This window comes from Eleutherodactylus coqui, chromosome 10, assembly GCF_035609145.1.
Source record: "Eleutherodactylus coqui strain aEleCoq1 chromosome 10, aEleCoq1.hap1, whole genome shotgun sequence".
NCBI lineage: Eukaryota > Metazoa > Chordata > Amphibia > Anura > Eleutherodactylidae > Eleutherodactylus > Eleutherodactylus coqui.
Window position 1 is genome coordinate 16,443,414 of NC_089846.1, and position 21,083 is coordinate 16,464,496.

Consider the following 21,083-nt stretch of genomic DNA (forward strand, 5'->3'; position numbering starts at 1 on the left):
GCTGTCCCTGCTTAGAAGTTTTACCGGTATGGCCGTGGGCATGAGGCCTCATACAGACAGTATAGCACACTGTTGGTTTCTATTAGCGTATTCTGAACTACATTTGTCATGCATTTTTTTTTGCGCATGAAAAAAATTGCGGTCTGTCCTATTTTGGTGCATATTACACTAAAACACCCATTGAAGTCTATGGGTGCACAAAAAACGCAGTGAACATGCTTGTTGCATGCGTATTTGCTGTGTTTTTGCGCGTGAAAAAAGTGACATGAATTTGGCCTTCTAGCATTTTTTGTGCGCATAAAAACAGAGAATACAGATGCAACATGCGCACGGAAAAAAAAACGCGTCAAATATGCACCAAATATGCACACACTTGCAGGAAAAACGCTTCAGATTTTACAAACCAAATAGACATACAGCCGTGTGAACGAGGCCTTCTAACGTATCTGAGATCACTTGTGCCATAGCGTTTCATTATAGAATAAGCTCTGCTACATCTGCATTTACTGTTATAAGATAACCTTAATCAGGAAGCCCTATAAGTGCCGCAGCGTAATCCCTCCTATATTGCAATACGGCAACCGCAGTAAAAAAAAAAAAAAAGAAAAAAAAAAAAAAAACGCTGCCAAGACCGAGCGTCAAAATGAGGGGCAGATGTAGGTGGGTGCAGCTCGTACAGTTCGGTTAGCGCCATTGGCATTCTCTTGCACCCACAGTTTATTTCAGCATCTTCTGGCACTGTTATTTGGCACTATACCATTGCCTTATGTCGGCACTATACGGCCCACCATGAGCAGAAGACGACGATAGCAGTCTAAGACAACCCTCATCAAAATGGCCTTTTGCCACGGTATTGTTGAACCCCTTTTTGCCCACAGTGATATACCCTTTTAACCCTTTGCAATCCAATTTTGGATTCAGGGTTTCCTAGGGGGCTTTCTCTTTCTGCCATTATAAAATGGCGCCATCTGCTGGCTAGAGCCAGTACTGCGGTATGTGAAATGCTGGAGAGGCCCCCCGACAACAGAGCGGCCAGTAATGTACAGTAAGAATACCCTGCCGGACGTCTTCCACCATCGGAGCTGTACAGCCTTCAATCAGAATGTCTGAAGACGTCAGACGGTGGATTGGAAAGGGTTAAGATGCTGCCCCCTTTCTGTGAGGCCAGAAGCATCTTTCCCGGTGTCTCCATCATCGGGCCGCTGCTGATAAGATTTCAACATCATAGTTGGCTTGAAGCAGCTTTCATATCGATTCTTCTTGTGGTTTTTGCTTGCTTGCCGATTAATAAATGGCTGCGGCGGTTCCCCTGCGTCTGATGACAGGCGACCCCGTCACATCAGGCTGTAATCAGGGAGATTTACAGACAAGTGGACATCCCGCCATCTTCTCCGCACGTTCGGCCCGGAGTCGCCGGATAAAGCTGGACGTTTAACTACACTATACATCATATTTTCGGGGACTCGCTGGATGCCTCATATCAATAAAACCAGTGAAGGGTTGAAATCCGAAATGAAAACCGGGTCAGCCGAGTCGGGGAAAGAGATCAAATAAAGAGAGAGATCAATGCGACCCTATAATGTGCAGAGAGAAGCCTTAAACAGGCAGGAGGAAGAGCAGAGCAGACAGTCACTTGTTTCTACACTTTTACATTACTGCAGTGACAGGGCCAGGTTTATAGTAAATGGCGTCTTTGGCAGCATGAAATTACCCCCCCCCCCCCCCCATTCATCGCACTCACGAGGCATCACGGATACATACCTGCTCGTTACTCAACTTTTTATAACCAAATACGGTCATAGAAAAAAACCACACAGTACAGTCATTTGGTGCCCGAGTAATGCCACCGCACAGTGTATAAATACTACCACACAGCGCCCATGTAATATAGCCATATACTTCCCACACAATGCTGCCATTTGGTGAAAAATAATATCACCATACAATGTCTAAATAGTGAAGGGGTTAAAGGAAAAATCTCTGGTGGTCTAGGGAAATGTAGGGGTCAAAGATAAAGTCCCTGGTGGTCCAGGGCAGTGGTGGATTTAATGGTAAATGTCTTTGGTGCTCTACGGCAGTGATCAAATTAGTAGTAAAGTACTAATGGTGCAGAGCAGCAATTGTCCATAGTGTTATAGGGCTGCGGTGACATGAATACTAAAAGGCTCATTTACACGCAAAGATAATCTTCCAAAAGATAGCAGCTTATGCAAATCAATCGCTCAAAACCTAATGGACATTAGGGTCCATTAGCAGCTCATCACCTTCATTTGCATGTAAATGAGCCTCCAGGACCTGTATGCAGGCAACAGCAGGTGGTCTGTTCTCTGCATTCAGCTCCCTTGTTCTGCCAAGGGCTGCAGTGGGCTTTTTGCTGAATACAATATAATCAGCAGCTACCGTGGAGAATACAGCACCATGGACAGCAAACACAGCATGCGGTCTGTGTTATCTTCTCTCCTGCTGAACGATGGATTTTACGTCCACTTAAAAATCATTCAGCCGAAGCGTGAAAGAGGGAAGCATTTACACACAATGATTATGGATTTTGAGCGAATTTTGAGCGATAATCGTTGCGAGTAAATGGACCTAAAGTCTTTGTTGCTCTAGGGTAGTGGTGATATTAATGGTAAAGTCTTTATTGCTCTTGGGCAGCTGTGATGTTAACCCTTTCCAATTTTGGATTCAGGGTTTCCTAGGGGGGGGCTTTCTCTTTCTGCCATTATACAATGGCGCCATCTGCTGGCTAGACCTAGTACTGCAGTATGTGACATGCTGGAGAGGCCCCTGACAACAGAGCAGCCAGTAATATACAGTAAGAATACCCTGCTGGATGTCTTCCGACATTGGAGCTGTACAGGCTTCAAATTAGAATGTCTTTAGACGGCAGACAGTGGATTGGAAAGGGTTAATAGTCTAAAGCAGTGGTAGCATTCATGTAAAGTCCCTAGTGGTCTAGGGTACTGGTGGCATTAATAGTAAAGTGTTTGGTGCTCTAGGGCATTGGTGGTATTAATCGGAGTTTCTGGAGGTTGGGTGCAGCAGTGATATTAGTGGTAAAGACCCTACTGGTCTAGAGCAATGGTGGCATTAATGTAAAGTCCACAGTCGTCTAGGGCTGCACTGGCATTAAAGCAACTCTGTTTTCAGAACAAAATTCTGTCCTTGGACTGGAGGGGCCGGGGGTATAGTACCTGCACTTATTCTTCTCTGCTGTCCATCGATTCTGATCTTGGTTTTCAACTGTCCAAGATGGCCACTCTAATTTGCTATCTAGGTAATGTACACTGTGCATTGCTCTCCGATTGGTCAATGTTGATCGTGTGAGTAGCACTGGGTAATCAGGGAACAGGGATAGTCGACCAATAGTCTAATACTACCAATGCACTATGGGTATTAGTTCATCTGAAGATTGCACCAGTCATCTTGGGTGCCCGAAAATGGGGCCATAAACCGGCAGATTAGATGGATGGCAGAGGAGAACAAGAGCAGGTAATATACCACCCGCGCCCTCTGTTCCCAAAATAGAACTTTGCCCTATAACACTAACGACTTTAACGTTAACATACCACTGCCCTAGAGCGCCAACCACTTTACCATTAATGCCACCAGTGCCATAAAGTATTTGGCACTCTAAAGCAGTGGTCACATTAATAGTAAAGTCTTTAGAGGTCTAAGACAATGGTGGTACTAATGGTAAAGTCTTTGGTAGTCTCGAGATTAAGGTAAAGTCCTTAGTGGCCTGGGACAGTGAAGGGATTTAATGTTAAAGTCCACCGTGGTCCAGGGTAATATAGGCACTAATGAAAAGGTCTCTGGTGGTCTAGGGCAGTGAAATGGGTTGATGGTAAAGTCCCTAATAGTCAAGGGTATTGTACAGGCTAATAAGGTCTCTGGTGGTCTATGGCAGTGAAGAGAGTTAATGGTAAAGTTCACTATGGTCTAGGGTAGTATAGGAGCTAATGAAAAATGCCCTGGGTGTCTAGGGCAGTGCAAAGGATTAATGGTAAAGTTCCTGATACTCAAGGGTAATGTACAAGCTAATAAGGTCCCTGGTGGTCTAGGGCAGTGAAAAGGGTAAATGGTAAAGTTCCTGATGGTTAAGGGTAATGTACAAACTAAAAAGTCCCTAATGGTCTAGGGCAATAAAAAGGGTTAACGGTAAAGTCCCTGATGAGCTAGGATAGTGCATAAGCTGTTGATAAGTCCCTTGGTGGTCTGGGACAATGAAGGAGCTACTTGTTACTCACTTCTCTAGGCTCCAGCAATGTCTCATTGTAACAGGAAGGTGCCCTTCCTCCCCTGCGATGATTTTATATAATAGATTAGTGCAGAGCAGGAGAGAGCAAGAGAAGCGCCACTCTTGCCAATTGCCAATTTGGTATTGCAGCTCAGCCCCAATTGCTTCACTGGAGCTGAGCTACAGGACTCTATATATGACCCACAGACCAGGGCTACGTCTTAATAGAAAATGTATACTCTGTATAGGTTTACGCGAATTCCCTTCACCTTTTGCCCTGATGAATATTGATCCCTCTGAAGATTCTCATTAATGTAAATATAAAGCTTGAACCTTGACAACCAGCCGCAGTTAAAGCCACCAGGATGGAAACTGGGAAAAGTTTTGGCTTTCTTAATGTTCGGTAAGACTTTAGAGAATCTTCATTGTTTCTGTTCTTTCCCAATGATGGAGACACCGTGAGGAGTTAAGGAATTTCTTGCTACCAGCGGAGTTAAATGAAGTACAAAACGCACAAATCCTTCACGGTGTGTGATAGAAGCCGGCGTACATTGCAGATGATGTTCACGTAACCCCTCACTTGTCTCCCAATCCTTCAGCTTGTGTCAGAAGCGTACTTTCTGAAGCTCTTTTGCACACGGGGCTCTGTGCTGGGCAAGCCAGGAGCTCTTTTCTCCATTATACTATTAGATCAGTCAGGCAAGGAGATAGATGGAAGGATATAGCTGGGGAGGATCCGAGAGTCTATTTGGGTTACAAAAAGGAAGCTTTTAACAAAACACAGCTGCTAGGGGGCTGGGGGGTCACCGAACAATTCCAAGCACCTGCAGACCTAGAATAGCAATGTACAGAAAAAGTAGGGTGTTGGGCTGAACCAACTAACTAGTATTAAGTTAACGGTCTATGTCATATGGTTCCCTAACTGCTACTATGTACCAATGACACCGGGGATATCATAGAGGAGGGTCCTGAACATGCATTAAAACTATTAATCTGGAGCAGACAATGGCCAGAAACAGCACCTCTAACTCTGGAGGACCCAACAGGTCTGAACTTTGAACTTACAGCCCATTGATTTCAATAGGCACCCTGTAATACCTTGTTTGCCCTTCGGTAGTGCTGCAAGGAAAGAGAACACTTGCTGCCAGGATCCTCCACAGATCACAGCCGATTGCTAACGGTCTCGGCAGCAGGACATCCTGTGACCAGCTTATAGCAGCGAAAAATGATTGGCCAAAGTGATTGCAACAAGATTGACTTATCACCTATGCACAGGATAGGTGAAAAAAGTCTGATCAGTGGGGGGCCTCACCTCCGAGACCTCCACTGATCCCAGGAACAGGGCTTTATCTTCAGGTCTTTATAATAATAATAATAATCTTTATTTGTATAGCGCCAACATATTCCGCAGCGCTTACATAGACAGGGGAATACAGAAAGACAAAATACAAACATTACAGAACCACGGTTACATATAGTAATCAGTTGATGGAAACAATAGGGGTGAGGGTCCTGCTCCAACGAGCTTACATACTACAAGTAATGGGGTGATACAGAGGGTAAAGGGGCTGGAGATGTGCACGGTATGGTAGAGATGTGCACAGTATGGCAAGGTGGAGAGTGAGCGATGCTATACACATAGACAATGGTCAGACATTTAGCCGTGTGACGGCAGAAACGGTGTGACTGCAGGAGCGGTTTATGATGGCTAGTAGGGATTGCAGTCAGTAGGTCAGGGAGCATGTTATCAGGCGGAGTACAGAGAGGTTTGTTTAGGGAATGCGGTATGCCTCCCTGAAGAGGTGCGTTTTTAGAGCACGCCTGAAGTTCTGCGAGTCCTGGATTGCTCGGGTAGCCTTTGGTAGTGCGTTCCAGAGGACCGGTGCTGCTCTGGAGAAGTCTTGGAGGCGGGAATGAGAAGTTCGAATTAAAGGGGCGCTCAGTCTGGTTTCATTACTGCACAATGAGGAGGAGATTGAATGGAGAGGCTAGCGAGTATGCACTGTGCCGCTCCATTCATAGACTGGTAGAGTTGGAAGGGGCCTCCAGGGTCATCGGGTCCAACCCCCTGCTCAGTGCAGGATACACTAAATCCCAGACAGATATTTGTCCAGCCTCTGGACCCCCATTTTTGGGATTGGTGAAGTCTCAGCAGTGAGAGCCCCACCAATCAGACTTTTATAGCTATCCTGAGGATAGGTGCTAAAAGTCGATCTTGATACAACCCCTTTAATGAAACTTGGCAGCAAGGTCAGAACCAGATGGCACCAGACTAGTATGATGTAACTGGCACATGTCTCCTGGGTCAGGATTATATAACAAGCCCAGGTACTACTTTCAAAGAAAGTGTTCGGCGTCAGGTCAACCAAAATCAGGATGTTATTTTAACCCAGCACTAATACAACCAACAAAACACCAGCACTTAAAGGGGTTGTCCAGGAGTAGAAAAACATGGCTGCTCTCTCCCAAAAACAGCACCACTCCTGTCCATAGGGTTGTGTGTGGTATTGCACCTCAACTCTATTGAAGTGAATGGGAGCTGTGCTGCAATACCAGACAACCCATGGACAAGGGTGGTGCTGTGTTTGGAAGAAAGCAGCCATATGTTTCTAACTCAGGACAACCCATTTAACAGGATTCAAGACGACAGCTGGCTCTAGTCATAGCTCTGGAGATGCTCTATGCTGCTCTTGGCCTTGGTTCTGCTAGCTCCCCTGTCTCATGTGTCCTTCTCATTGCCTGCATTTCTCCCTTTATGTCAGACTATTCCTGTCACATACGGTCCTGGTCCTATATAATTATATAATCCCTCCCACCCCACTGATACGGAGAACGGCAGCTGCCACTAAGTTCCTACCTTAAACCCGGCAGCCGTGACAATCTTGTGCGTGGAGAACGGAAAAGCATCATTGCTCAGATCTTCATCCAAGACGCCTTCAAGAATGGAGCGACTGAAGAGAAAACACAGAAGGTTAAGGGGAGCTAACAATCTAATATACTATTATAGGGTTGTCCCATATAGACAACCTCTGTCCATACAATCTTTTACAGCATATGGACATGCGCTGCTTCAGACCCCCCCTCTATAAGCCAGAGCAGGGGACGCCAAATAACAATGACTCCTACTCTGGGGAACCCAACCGATCATGTGTTATAAGGTCGGCATTTATCAAAATGGCCAACATGTAATACATTTTCCCTTCTAGCAGAAATATAGGATGTAATACAACTCCAATGATAAGGGACGACTTTCGGGTATTCCAGGAGCCGGACGCTATCGGCTGATTACCAGAGCTGTAAACTGTAAAGCTGGAGTTGCAGCAGTGTCTTAAAGGGGTCGTCTTGAACGCTGGGTGTTTTTCAATTGAGGACCTATCCTTAGGATAAGTCATCAACAGATGATTAGCGAAGGCCCACTCCTTGGGATCCACAATGATCAGCCGATTCCTGATGCCACTGTCAGCATGTCAAAACCGGCAATTGCAGTTTGGCATTGCAGGCACAGCTCCCAGTAAATTCAATGGGAATTGAGCCTGCAGTACCAAACTGGGCCACTTGTATGTTGCCAGCGCTATCTGCTTCCAGTGTAAATCACATTGATAGCGGCACAGGGAAATCAGATGATCGGCAACCAATGCTGATCATCTATTGGTGACGTATCCTGAGGATAGATCCTCAATAGAAAAGCATCCAAAGTTCTAGACAGCCCCTTTAACCGCTACCTGCCTCAGGGTGTATATCTATGCTCTGGGTAAAAAGGGGTTCCCATTAATTGGTACGTCCTATGGATGGTGCAGTCTGGGAAGCTCAGCCCGCGCCATCTACAGCAGAAGCCAGCTGTGACTGACAGCCAGCCTTCTGCTACAATAGTGGGAAATTGGTGAGAACACCAATCCCTGCTGTTAACCCCTTACATACCGAGATAAATGTCGATCTTCTGTGACATCATTGGGTTGCCATAGCCAGTCAATGGTGTCTGTGTCTGCCATTGCCTGTGATTGCTATGAGAAGGATAATGCATTGCAGTACAGAAGTACTGCAGTGTATTATCAGAGTGATCACAGCATCACAGGTTCTAGTCCCCTAAAGGGACATAAACATGAGGAAAAAAAAATTCTCTGTGCACTTTACCCTTTTGTTTAAAATTAGAAGCACTGAGATGGCTCACATCGTGGCACTTGCCAACCATTAGATATTGTAAAAGTTTTATATGGGTGTAGGGGACTTGGAATAGCCTCTAAATTAACTCTCTAGGCTACAGACAAATATTTCACATTTTGATCCATTTCTCTGGAGCACCAGCTGCCATTTTTCTGCATCCCAGTTCCTGTGTTTTCATGCATGGTTGAGTCACTTGGCTTGTTTCTACATTGAAGGTATGATGGCTTATTGGCTGCAGTTCTTCCATGAAGACCACTTCTGGCCAGACCGTAGATGGGTATACCTGGGTCCCACTGGTTTCTGACTGTTCTGAGCTGATGGCACAGCTGGACATTATGTGGAATTATGTGTCTTTCACCTGCTGCACCAAGTCTCCTTAGGCGGCCGCTGCGTCCTCAGTCCTCAGTGTTGCTAGTTTCTTTGTGCTTCTTCAAAACTGCTGGAACATCACATCTTAAGCCCCAGTCTGCTCTGAAATCTTTGCCTGTGAGAGACCTTACTAGTAGAACTACCGTGTGTCTTGTTGTTCTGCTCAGTCTTGCTATGGTGTATTAGCTGTCTTCCACAACCTCACCTTTGTAGAAGAGTTTGGTTGTTTCTAACCCAGTTTTAAACCTCTTACATGGCTGCTTCTATTTTAGTTAATGATTGTATTTCAACCTACATATGAGAATGATGATCATTATCACTGGTATTGGTATAATTGGTTACTCATACAGCTGACTATAATCCTACAAAATCCCTGACTCTGTACAAGTGTACCTAGAAGAACTGATGCGGTTTTGAAGGCAAAGAGCCGTCACTCCAATACTGATGGGATTTACATTCCTCTTTTGTTCAGTCACTTTTGTTGATTGAGAAAAATAAACTATTAACACTTCTATTTTAAAGCTTTCTTACTTTGTGACACTTTTTCCACACCTGCCTAAAACTTTTGCACAGTAGCGCAGGGCCCTCATCCAGCAGCCAAAATAGAAAGTGGTTATAAAGGGGTTTTCTCTCTCTGAAGGACCCGGCACGTGCATTAGGATACAGACAGCCCACTGATATCAATGGCAACTGTGTAATGCTTCCTTTCTCCTGTGGGGGCACTGCAGGTAAATTGAGCAGATTACAGATCATCACTGTGGTTATAAGTGGCGGGACGCCCTGTGATAAGTTTACAGTAAGGTAGATCCTTCTAACAATAAGTCATTGTCCAAAGTAGAGTCATATTCAAGCAGCAGCATTACTTTGAAGAGAACCCGACATCAAGGTTTTGAGTATTGATTTTGACTTGCCAATCAAAGTGCATTAAAAAGGAGTCCAAATGATCGACTTATAGATTTCCACCCAAATGCAGTTACACAATTTTTGTAAATAACTTTCCTGCCCAGGGACAATATTCTAAGCTGTACTGGCCGACACACACCGTATAAAACGTTTATTGGGGGTACTTATAGCTTGACAGGGGGGTAATTAAACAGCATTCCTAATGCCCTATCTGCCAATGCTATTGATTCAGTGCCCCAAATGCTGATGACCGGTTTCCTTTAAAGGTGTTACCAAGCCCAAAAGTTTACACATTTTTGGTGCTTTCCCAAACTTCCTTACAAGCCAAGACCAGGAACTGGTGTGAGTCCTTGAGTTGTATCCATCCAGGCATGCTGATTGTTTCCCTGTATAAATACCTGTTGCGGGTTATTGCTTTCTAAAGGGCCGTAGGGCTGACAATGTTGCGAGAGCATTCAGGTATCCAGCATGAGATCAGTTCTGGAAGCAGACAGCAGCAATAATCCGTGTTATTAGGATTTAATGTGACATCTTTGGTTCTCGCCCTGTCGCAGGCTGCTTGTTACAGGCACACACATGTGCAAGCCACACGCATTAAAGATTGATATAAGTTGAAAGAGATTTGGACTGCGGGGCTGCCAGGAAGGAAGCAACTTGCTGATTTTAAGCTAACGTGGCAGGTCACACAGAACGACCGTAAGGATGGGACATCGAATATTCTGACGATTTAACACTGAGCATTTTTTGCCTACGCAGAGAGGAGGGAGGCGAAGAACCGAGACAATGTCATTATGACCCTCGTCCTGGAAATACCATGTGAGGAACATGTGGAGGGGATTCGGACCACCCACAAGAGTCACTTACCTTGGGCACGAGACCCCTGAAGAAAGCATTGCTTCTAACATAATGCATGCATACAGTAAACTTCCTTCAGTCCTACATCAATGGGACCTAATTCATGTCAGATTATCAAATATTCTGGACCATCAATCACATGTATAGCATGCCGTTCCGTGCTGGAATTTAGTGTTTGGATCATGGGAACCTGGATTAAAAGATTTCCACTGTAATTTATACTTAAGAACTGGAGAAAGACGGGGCCCCGTAGAATAATCAAAAGTTGCCCCAGCCTCATGGTGTATGCCCTTAATTGGCTCAGGGTAGGTCATCAGTATCAGATCTGTGGGGATCTACCACTTTGCACCTCTGCCAATTAGCTATCTGAAGTAGACATGGCACTCAAGTGAATAAAGCAGCCATAGCGCTGTACATTTTATAGTGGCTGTTCCATAGTACAGCAGCTCTATCCCAATCACTTGAATGGGATTGAACTTCTCCCAGGCCATGTGACTAATAAACGTGATATGAGAAGAAGTAGCAGGGCTCACTTGAGAAGACCACATTAAAAGCGGTATTCTGGGCATTTAACCCCTTGCAGTATTGATGACCTATCCTCAGAATAGGTCATCAACACTTAAATCGCCAGGGGTCTGCCGCTCAGGGCCCCTGGCTATCAGCTGATCTCAGTCCCTGCACTTACTGCAGCAAGGCCGGACATCCGTATTGGGGTCGGAATCGAAAGAGCAATAGAAGGTATAACTCCCACTGATTTCTTGAGATTAGTTCTATTGCACTTCCAACTTTAACCCCAATGCAGATGGAGCGGTCAACATCTGGCCCACTGCAGTGAGTGCAGGGACTGTTATCAGCCGATTGCTGGGGATCCTGAGCAGCAGACCTCCGCTGATCAACTATTGATGACCTATCCGGCTGATAGATCACCAATACTGTAAGGGGTTAAATGCCCAGAATACTCTTTTAAGTGCTTTTGACTGGTTACCATTCACATTCGTTGATTTGTCTGGTTAATAAAGCCACCGACAGAGAGGGGGGTTACATATCAGGCCAGGCCCGCTCTCTGCTGGCTTTTTGAAAGTACTGTACATTGTCAACCATGCTTACCCTTAAATACACCCATGTACAAGAGCCTGGAGAGGTCCCTTTCATTGGGCTCTGCTCCATCATCAACCATTAAAACGGAGTCCGTTATCAAGTGACATAACTGAAAACCATCTTTCATCCTCTATCAAACAGACACGGCAAAGAAGAATCCAACTAAAATGAGTGTGGTGACCTCTTCATCCACCTTCTAGGTATGGATCAGTTGAACTTTCCATGACCGTCTTTCCATAGGGTCGGTCATTGACCACAGAAAACATGATCATAGATGACCCAGGTTCTTACAACATACCTGGCGGGCCCCTGAATGCTTATCATCCCCAGATCTTCAGAGCAGTCAATCAGCTTGCAGTTGAACTTCTCATCTTGCAAGACGTTGTTGATGTGACTCCAGTTGTGTTGAGCAACAGCTCCCCCGATGGCCAGATAATAAGCGTCACCTGTGAAGAAGACAACCACAATATAATTTTGAATATATTGCCTCCTACCGCTTACTAATTACTAGAACTACCCATGTTTGTTCATATAAGATTGCCACCTCTCCGTCAATGATCCTAGTGTGACGTGAAGATGGAAACATCTCCAACATCTTCTGGGCACCATCTTTGATGCTGGAACTCCTAAAGATCTCCCACTTTTACTAAATGGGGATCACCCACACAGGTTCCTCCTTATTTTAGCTCCCTGGGCCCTCTTACAATGTCCTAGGCCCTGTAGCAGTAGCAAGTGCATGGGGCTATCATGCATTCTCCCCATTCCTTGTAAATGCAGAATGTCATCTTCTAGTTTTTGCAAGTAACTCTTTTCGGATACATTTAGTTAATGAAAAAAAAAGTGATGTTAAAAGTAAAAACTAGGACATGTAGCGGTATAAAAAAGAATGTATCACAGCGAGCGGTGCCTGAACTGGCTATAAATGGAGTATACCATATCGCTAGATGTTCCTATCAGTTGTGATGAGAGACTGAGACATCACAACGAGAGCTTCAAAGTCAAAGACTGAAGAGAGAGCCAGGGATCAGAGGTCAACGGAGCCGCATATGGGAACTGTGGCAACTAATAGGGATCATACATAACCCAACTATTTTATGGAATATAATCTGATCAGCAGAAAAGGGTTTGAATGTTGGAAATGTGACATCAGTACAATTAGCACCGGATAGCTTAGCATAAAAAGTGGCATTGGGTCAAGCTAGGTCACCGCTATAGGCCGAGAAAGGTGAGAAATTATAGTACTAAATCATCACTACGAAGAAGTTCTAGAAGGTCACAAATTGGGGAGTTGCCCAGGGGGCCAGTTTACTAGGGGTCCCGGAGGATAGGAACTCTTAAAGTTCAACTAAAACCACCCAGTATTAGTTAGTGGTGGTGTTATTTGAGAACGTAATTGCAGTATTATTACTATATGTCAATATTATATATGTGGGCCTGTCATATCCTCATGTCAGCGGGACCGGCTGCCGGCTGCATAACTTTGTATCTGTGGTCCTGCCAACACCAATGATGCCTTCCTATAAGTGTCAATGGGTGGTGTCAGACTTAACTGACAGTGAGTGTTGGGGAACTACCACTAGCCACATGGAGGAACAGGAGTGAGTTTAAGCAAAAGGAAGGCATGATCGGGGCCACCGCTACAAAGCTATGCAGCCGTCCCCGCCAACAAGAGGATATGATGGGTCCTATATAAAATGAGTATCATTTGGATACTGCATTCTGTTTAGCCACTACATGGCACCATTATATGGGGTGCAGTTAAGAGAACGGTCTAGCTATGGCGAAACGGTTGTTCAGGGTCCCATTTTCTATAAAAATCGGTTCTTCATCCCTCTACCAAGCACCAATATCCACCAAAAGTATTTTGGCCCCTGATCCTTCGCTTTTAATGCTGTCTCTCTCTGTAGAGTCTAAAGTGATAAGCTGGTTTGTGGCATTGAGTTGCTGTTTGGAAGCTCATATAAGGAAGAGGGGTCATATCTTGGGTTGCCATACATAGGGGTGCAGAGACTGCAATGAAACTGGAAAGGTGGGAACCTTGTCTAGGTCGTTATAGACTTCTTGGCCTCATTCAATTTTTCAACTGCCCACCTTCAAAGTCAGGTGCAAGAGCCGATGGAGAACCTTCAGGTGTAAGGATGCTGACGGTAAGATCGCTCTCTGTTCCTCCCCTCTTGTTCAGCATGCAGGTGTACACGGTTGTACCTACATATGGGATAAAAGAGATTGAAATCACCATCACCAAAAACTGTGCACACTATAAGTAGAGTATATCCCAATGGATCATCAGCAAATAATCTGGGAAATATATGCCATTGGGTTGTCAAGGAAGGGGCACAATATGTACCAGAGAGATGGTTGGGCAAGGCGTAGTATACTGCATTGGATCACCTGAGACTAGACATGGCTGATACCTCTAGATACAGCTAGAACAAAGCAAGGGGAGGCAAGTAGTAAGGAAGGAGTAATAAATACTTGTACATTACGTAAGACTATATTATGATCCTTCAGCTAAAGGTGGCTTCACACGGAATAACTATTGTCCAAATTGCTACTTGTCTTTCAACGACCAGCCAACAACTTTGCAGGGAGGGGTGCGCTTTAGAGATAGTTGTCCTGTGTAAAGCCATGCTAACAGGATAGAACGATTGCCATAGCATGGCTTCTCGGTGCTTTCCCTCCTACGCCAGTCGACCAAGGACTGAGGACCATCACAGAAAACGTCCCCCTAAACTGGCCTGAGATGCCTTTTTGGAGATATGATGTGTAACTCTCTTTACATTGGGCCAAGTGTGCATTACTTCTTGGCCAGGACAATACATAAGGAGGGATTCTCTAAGTAAAACCCCCAAAGGTTCTTCTCTCCCTTCTCGATTTGATTGTTTACCTGGATTCTTGTCAATGTTTGCAGTAAACAGCCAGTTTGCCGCCTTCTTGGCATCTGACCCAACTAGGTAGAACTTTCCAAAGTAGGACATGTCGAAGACAGCAGCCGCGTTCCTGCACATAACACATTCTTTCCTGATCTAAAAATGACAGCACGTCAAACACAACAGATGAACATCGGTGGAAGGGGGAGGAGGGGAGAAGATATTCTGAGCTTTCCACAGTTAGTAAAAGAACTAGAAATGGAAATAAACTGTACAGTGACTCATCCAAAAGTTTTCTGTCAGGTGGGTAAGATGTACAAAGATCTCAAAAAAGTAACCCCTTCACGAGTCTCTGAGCTTGGACCCCAATCATCTTAATCAGGAGGAGCAGATAAAAGTTCCCAAGTCTTCTTGTAAACACGACGTTCCCCCGATCCCCAGAATGTGACAGTCGTAGCGAGAGGTTCTCGACTGCTAATTATAATGGAGATCTGTGAGGGGTTTGTCATCCTGTCACGGTACAAGCTCTCTCCTCAACACAGTCTGTGCCTCATCTTCACTGAGATGCCGAGAGATGCTGCCAGGGAAGCTGGCACAGAGACTTGTCAAGCGCAGAACGAAATATGTGCATTATTAACTTATTCCATCCCCCTAGGATTCATCTCAACAGATAGGACTGCGACCTTTCAAGGACTCAAGTTTGGTTCCGAGGTGACCCAAAAACAGGCAAAAAAACAAACAAATATAATTATATGGACAAAATGAAGCAACTAGCCACGTATAGAATGATTGCACTATGATCATTAAGACTAAGGTTGCTCATCGTGATCGGCTGGTGGGTAGAATCAGGCAAATTTTCGCTGAATTAGATCGGGTTAGGCCAATCTGATTTTTGGTGAATATCACTGGAATATTGGCTTTTGGTTGTGGTGCTGCCAATTCAACGATTGTAGCTCAGTGGCTAGCACTGTTGTCATCAAGGACAACATCTGCATGGACTTCTAAAAAATCCACATAGATGTTGCCCTTGGTCAGATTTGAACCTAGAACTGCAACACCACAAGATAGTGGAGTTCTCAAATGAGCCACAACACATGTTCTTTCTCCTCTAGAGGAGGAGAAGGGGAAGAATAAACACAAAGAACATGAAAACTCCATTCAGATGTTATCCCTGGACAGATGTGAACCCAGAACTCCAGCACTGAAAGACAGCAGTGCAAACAACTGAGCCATAACATTTGTTTCTGGGAGAAGGAAAAAACACAAGGAGAACATACAAAGTCCACGCAGATGTTCTCCTTGGTGAGGTTTCAACTTATGACTCGAACACCGCAAGGCAACAAGTGCTAATGACTGAGACACCATGCCTGTTCTTGCTTCTTCCTCCACCAAAAAAAGGGAAGAAAAGGGGAATACCAAGGAGAAGATGAAAAGGAGAAGGAGGAGAAAAGAAGGGGAAGGATGAGAAGAAGGAGAAGGGGTAAAGGGAAACAAATGAGAAGATTTTCTCCTTCTCCTCCTCCAGAGAAGGAAGTAGCAGGAGGAGGAAGCTTCGCGGTTCTGTGGCTTAGTGGCTAGCACTGTTAACTTGTAGAGCTGGGGTTATAGGTTCATGTCTGACTATGGACAATATCTGTACGGAGTTTGTAGGTTCTTTTCTGAAGGAAGAAAGTGTGGTGGCTCAGTGATTAGCACTGCTGCCTTGCAGTGCTGAAGTTCTAGGTTCAAATCTTACCAAGGCCAACATCTGTATGGAGTTTTTCAAAGTCCATGCAGATGTTGTCCTTGAGATTTGAACCTAGGACCTCAGCACTTCAAGAGAATAGTGATAACCACTGAGCTTTCTTGCCTCATGTAATTTGGCAGCAATAGGGACCTTCTGGAGGCAAAATTAGTAAACCTGACTTTTACTCCCATTGACTGCTGACTTTATCCAAGGGCAGATGCTCTTTAACAGGGAATAGGAAGAAGAAGCGGGACTCCGAGTTTGAAAAGTGGGTCAGTAGAAGTTGAGCAGGACACTGCAAAAGAGCAGGACTGGTTTGAGAAGTTCCTCCTGCTAATCCATTGGGTTGCAGTGGTTTTAGTGGATTAGTAGGGCAACACTGTGAAAGAGGGTCCTCTGAAGCTGTAGATCGGTGTACGGTCATGAATGACCCAGGAACAGCATTTTAACGACTTATCTATTTCTACATTGTATTGAAGTGTGTTGATGCAAACAAACATGTCGGCTCCCAAGTCCCTATGTGAGCTATCCCTGGAGCCTATGTGCCACTGCTACTAACAGACCTTATTTTCTGACCCGGCCCTCTCCCGATTCGGTATGGCTGGATTGGGACAGCGCTCCTGTCTGAGTATGAGGCTAAAGCAACAATGGGGTCTTTGAAAGGGTTGAGCCTGGCACTCCAAATCTCAGAGCTGGAACGGTTCTTTGCAACCTGGCCCCAATCTCCAAGTTTCCTGGAGGAGAGGGGAAACCCTAAGCCAAATACCCAGACCCCCTCACAGCATACTTCCTATACACTGAACACAGCAGTACATTTGTATGCAGTACCCATCATATCATTTAACAGAGGATTTGGAGCTTTGTATCAGAAAAATGGAGCGCTATAAGGGGATAGAATAAAATTAATTAGCAGGGAATGGTGACCCTAGAAATAATGTGGCCTTATAAGGTGGACCTTCACTGCAAGGTTATATTTTTAGAGCAAGAGTCAGGAGACTAATAGGAATCGCGCTGTCACCCTGCCGGAGACATTCTTTGATTTTCTCCATCTTAAAGCAAAAATTGTCTGGAAAAAAAAAAAAAAACATCACAAACCAAATGCTTTACAATCTGCGAGCTGCATAATTCACCCTGGCAGGGAGAGGAAGAGAAAGAGCGAGAAACTGGGTGATTTAAATGAAAAGGGAACAGAATAATTAGAAAAGCCTATTTTTAGTGACAATGAAGGCAGAAGAAGAAAAGGGAGAACGCAGAGTAAAAATACATCGGCTCCAGCTGGTCACCTGGAAGCAGAGATAAGGCAAACTTGGAAATTTAGTCTTGCCAGGGTATCGGGGAATCTGTCCAACTGGAGTGATTAGTAAGGAACAATCGACCACCATGACATACATAATACATGTGGATCTCGGGGCTTCCTGCCCTCCTGAGACCCTTAAAGGGTTTTCTTTTTCAAAGAGTAATTACATATTTAGACTCCCAGGAATCTGCATATTTTCAGGGCGACATCAATATAATTGGGGTTGCATTAGTTGGGCAACCAGAGGTGAAACTTGCAGCCATGGACAGTCTTAGCTGCGTGGGACCCATATGAGTGCCAGCCACCAGCTTGTATGGAGGTGCGGGGGCACCAAGCAGGTGTAGGCAAGTCCCAGCTCCCCTCCCGAATTCTACTAGGCAAGATGAGGTTTTTCCTTCATGTAGCAGCATCTCCTGGAGCTATGTGAATCATCCTCCTCCTGGCTCCGTCTCTGCCCCTCTGATCTTTTGAGTCACTTCTGTCAGCCCATCAACACTCTGACAACACAATCACTTAGCTAGGCCATTGTGTTTAGGGTAGGAGCTAGATTCTGGTGCTGTATTTAGGCTATGAGCTTGGTTCTGGTATTGTATTTATGTACTGACGGTTTGTGCAGCATTTATGTTACGAGTCTGAGCTTGGTTCTGGTACCATATTTATTCACCTAACTTTCTAGTGTGGTTATGCTGCTGTCTTGCTACTCTCTGCACAAGCAGACTACAGGCAGACCACCTATCAATGCAATATATATATATATATATATATATATTATTTTTTTTTTTTTTTTTTTATTTATTTATTTTTAATGACATGAGGGCTAACAAATTAAATTAAGCACAGGGTACCATCTACCCCAAGGCCAGCACTACTTACAGCTCCTGATCCCCAGTGCAAAATATGTAACATGCACCTTGTGACATTTAGGATACTGGCGTTTTCTCGTGTAGTAATGGTGCCTTTGAGTGTCAGAATGTGCAGATGTAGCAGAACTGAGTTTGTGGTTTAGATAGTGATAGAAGAGTGTGTTTCTTCAAAGACTGCAAGTAGGACTACTGCATTTATTTTAGGTGGGCCAAGAAGTGGCGTTAACAAATGTCGACCAACAAAGTAATGTGAATCAATACCCGTTCACGGCAGAGGAATGCAGGTATGGTTAATGCAAACAATAGTTAATACGAGCGTTCATCTCCATATAGCAGTCATTGGTCGGCTGCAGATTCTCCGTGTTTACATGAGGAGATGTGCAGCCGACCAGCAAGCATTTTTAAGCTTGTAAGACATGATCAGCCAATGAACGAGTGTTTTCATGTTCAGCGTTTGATAGTTCGCACTTTTACAATGATTGGAAAACAAACATTCAGGCCAAATTATTGGTTTGTGTTGGATTCTCACAAGGTCCAGATGATGTACGACTCAACATGGTGAAGCCATTTGGTAAGCGGATTTTCTTTTCTTTTAGTAGATAGTAATGATTATGTCAAGCCTATTTTCTGGTCATTCCTGTTAGCTGATATGGCTACTAAAGAGAGCTTCGAAAAGAAGACCAGCTCAAGCGGATCAAAAAGACAAAGACCATTGATAGCTTGTATCATTGGACTGTCTTATGTTGGCTTTAATGTTGTCGGGATCCATGAGAAACCTAAGGACTATAGCCAACTTAGCTCTTTCTGAACAACTCAATCCCCATTCCATTTTTCAGAAAAGCCATTTTCTAGAAGAAGACTCAATATGTATTGTTGTCCTTGTATCTATATGCCACCAGTGGGATTACTAGTACCAGTGGTATGTGCCCTATATATTCTGCTTGGTGTCCTAGATCTTTTGGCACCAGTAATCAGCACATTCATTTGTATCCCATCCACCACTGCCCCAGGTATCTTCATAGTCTACTAACACCTCTGTAGCCCACTGTACACAAATTGCCCGCATACTCCACCAAAATTGCCTGGATCCGTTTAAAAATGATCCCGTCAATGGCCAGCTTAAACGTTCATCTTTCTCTGAAGAGCACCATGAATAATGAAGTGACCCCTTCCTGATTTCCCCATCATGCCTATGCAAGAAGCTTTACAACTTTCCCAATTTCTCATTAGGTTTTTAGACCAAATATTTACCACATTATGGTGAGGAGGGAAGTCGAAGGTGTATTCTTTCTCCAGGAGTTGACTGTAGGTGTAATTTTGGTGTGGCTGAAAGCCATAAGCACCATAGTAATCATAGTCTTGAACCTAAACAGAAAAGTACTATCAATACTCTGAATCATTCAGAATGTCTGTCTTCCCCTTTCAATGTGACTACTGAAGGAAAGTCAAATAACCAACAGCTATTCCTTCTAATACCCCAGTCACATGATAATCAAAGTTTGGTGTAGTAGAACTGTAGGTCTTGGGATTGGGCCATAATAACCCCAAATTGGTCGTATTGAGACCATGTGATATAGGTTTTCTTGTATAAGTTACTATTTTTTGGTTTAATCTCCAGAATCTAACGTTGAGGCCGATCCTATATTGACCTTGCAGCCAAGCGATCAAATCCCTATATAGCAATATAATGTAAATCACATCTGCTTATTCCTCTCTTGGAAAACAACTAAATATCAAACATTTATGGTGCCCACTAGGACAGTTGTAAACCTCTACGACCAGAGTATATCAAGGAATCCAAACTCACCGGAGCTGGACCTTCTGGATTAAACCACCCGGGCCGTTCCCAGCCGTGCCTCTCCTGGAATACACAGCCTTGTTGAAGCAGCTCCTGTAGAGAGGATACAGAATAAGCTGTATAACATTGTCATTGTTATCTATGGGCTGTGTCTGGTATTGCAACTCAGTTGCATTCACTTGGGCACACCAAAAAAAAATATAGAGCTAACACAACTGAATACGTAATATGCACTGCGACCAAGTATGGTCACATTCAGTCCTAGGTAAAACTTAACTCAGCTTTGTCTATGCACAATATGTACCTAAAATACACACTACGCAGCTTGTCACCAGTTACGAAAGGACATAAAAGCACTAAATCAGACAATGGTCTTATAAATATCCCAACTTATATGGTTCTTATGTTTAGGCAGATGCAGCAGGAGGCTCTTGGCAATCTTAACTATCAATCACGTAGTACCCAAGATGCTTAGCAACCATCTTAAAATATACCAGTTACCGGGAGACCAACTAAGCCCGTTTTACTGGAAAGGCAGGGATCTGGCAGATGGCAACGCAGGGAAGCCACTCGATGATATGAACATAATGTCAGCAGGCTATTACATAGCAAAGAGAATTATACAAAAATATCAAACTTTTTGTCTCTTTTTTTTTTCTGTAAACAAACCCAGACGAGGGCATCTGAAAGATTTCTGGTTGAGCTGATTAATTTTAAATAGGGTGTTCAGATGGGCCAGATGGGACCTCCTTTGGTTTGGGGTCAGCCACCCCAGGGCTTACTTTTGACAGCACATCCTTCTGTGGGAATCTGTGGAAGCAAGGGTTCCGTGACTTCAGGTGGTGCGGCAGCACAGACACAGATCTCGGCCACATCTTGTCCTTGTAACTTTTATTAACAGTA

General features: G+C 44.4%; 1 protein-coding gene across 4 annotated transcripts in view; it reads right to left on the reverse strand.

The window, feature by feature from the left end:
• SARDH (sarcosine dehydrogenase) overlaps positions 1-21,083 on the reverse strand; it is a 71,564-nt gene that overhangs the window by 16,021 nt on the left and 34,460 nt on the right. For all 4 annotated transcript variants that reach the window (XM_066580387.1, XM_066580383.1, XM_066580384.1 and 1 more), the window contains exons 12-17: positions 20,190-20,273; positions 19,634-19,747; positions 14,514-14,652; positions 13,718-13,831; positions 11,925-12,072; positions 7,098-7,191 (exon numbers count right to left, since the gene is read on the reverse strand). In XM_066580387.1, the coding sequence (XP_066436484.1) occupies positions 7,098-7,191; positions 11,925-12,072; positions 13,718-13,831; positions 14,514-14,652; positions 19,634-19,747; positions 20,190-20,273 (693 nt within the window). The remainder of the gene's footprint in view (positions 1-7,097; positions 7,192-11,924; positions 12,073-13,717; positions 13,832-14,513; positions 14,653-19,633; positions 19,748-20,189; positions 20,274-21,083) is intronic.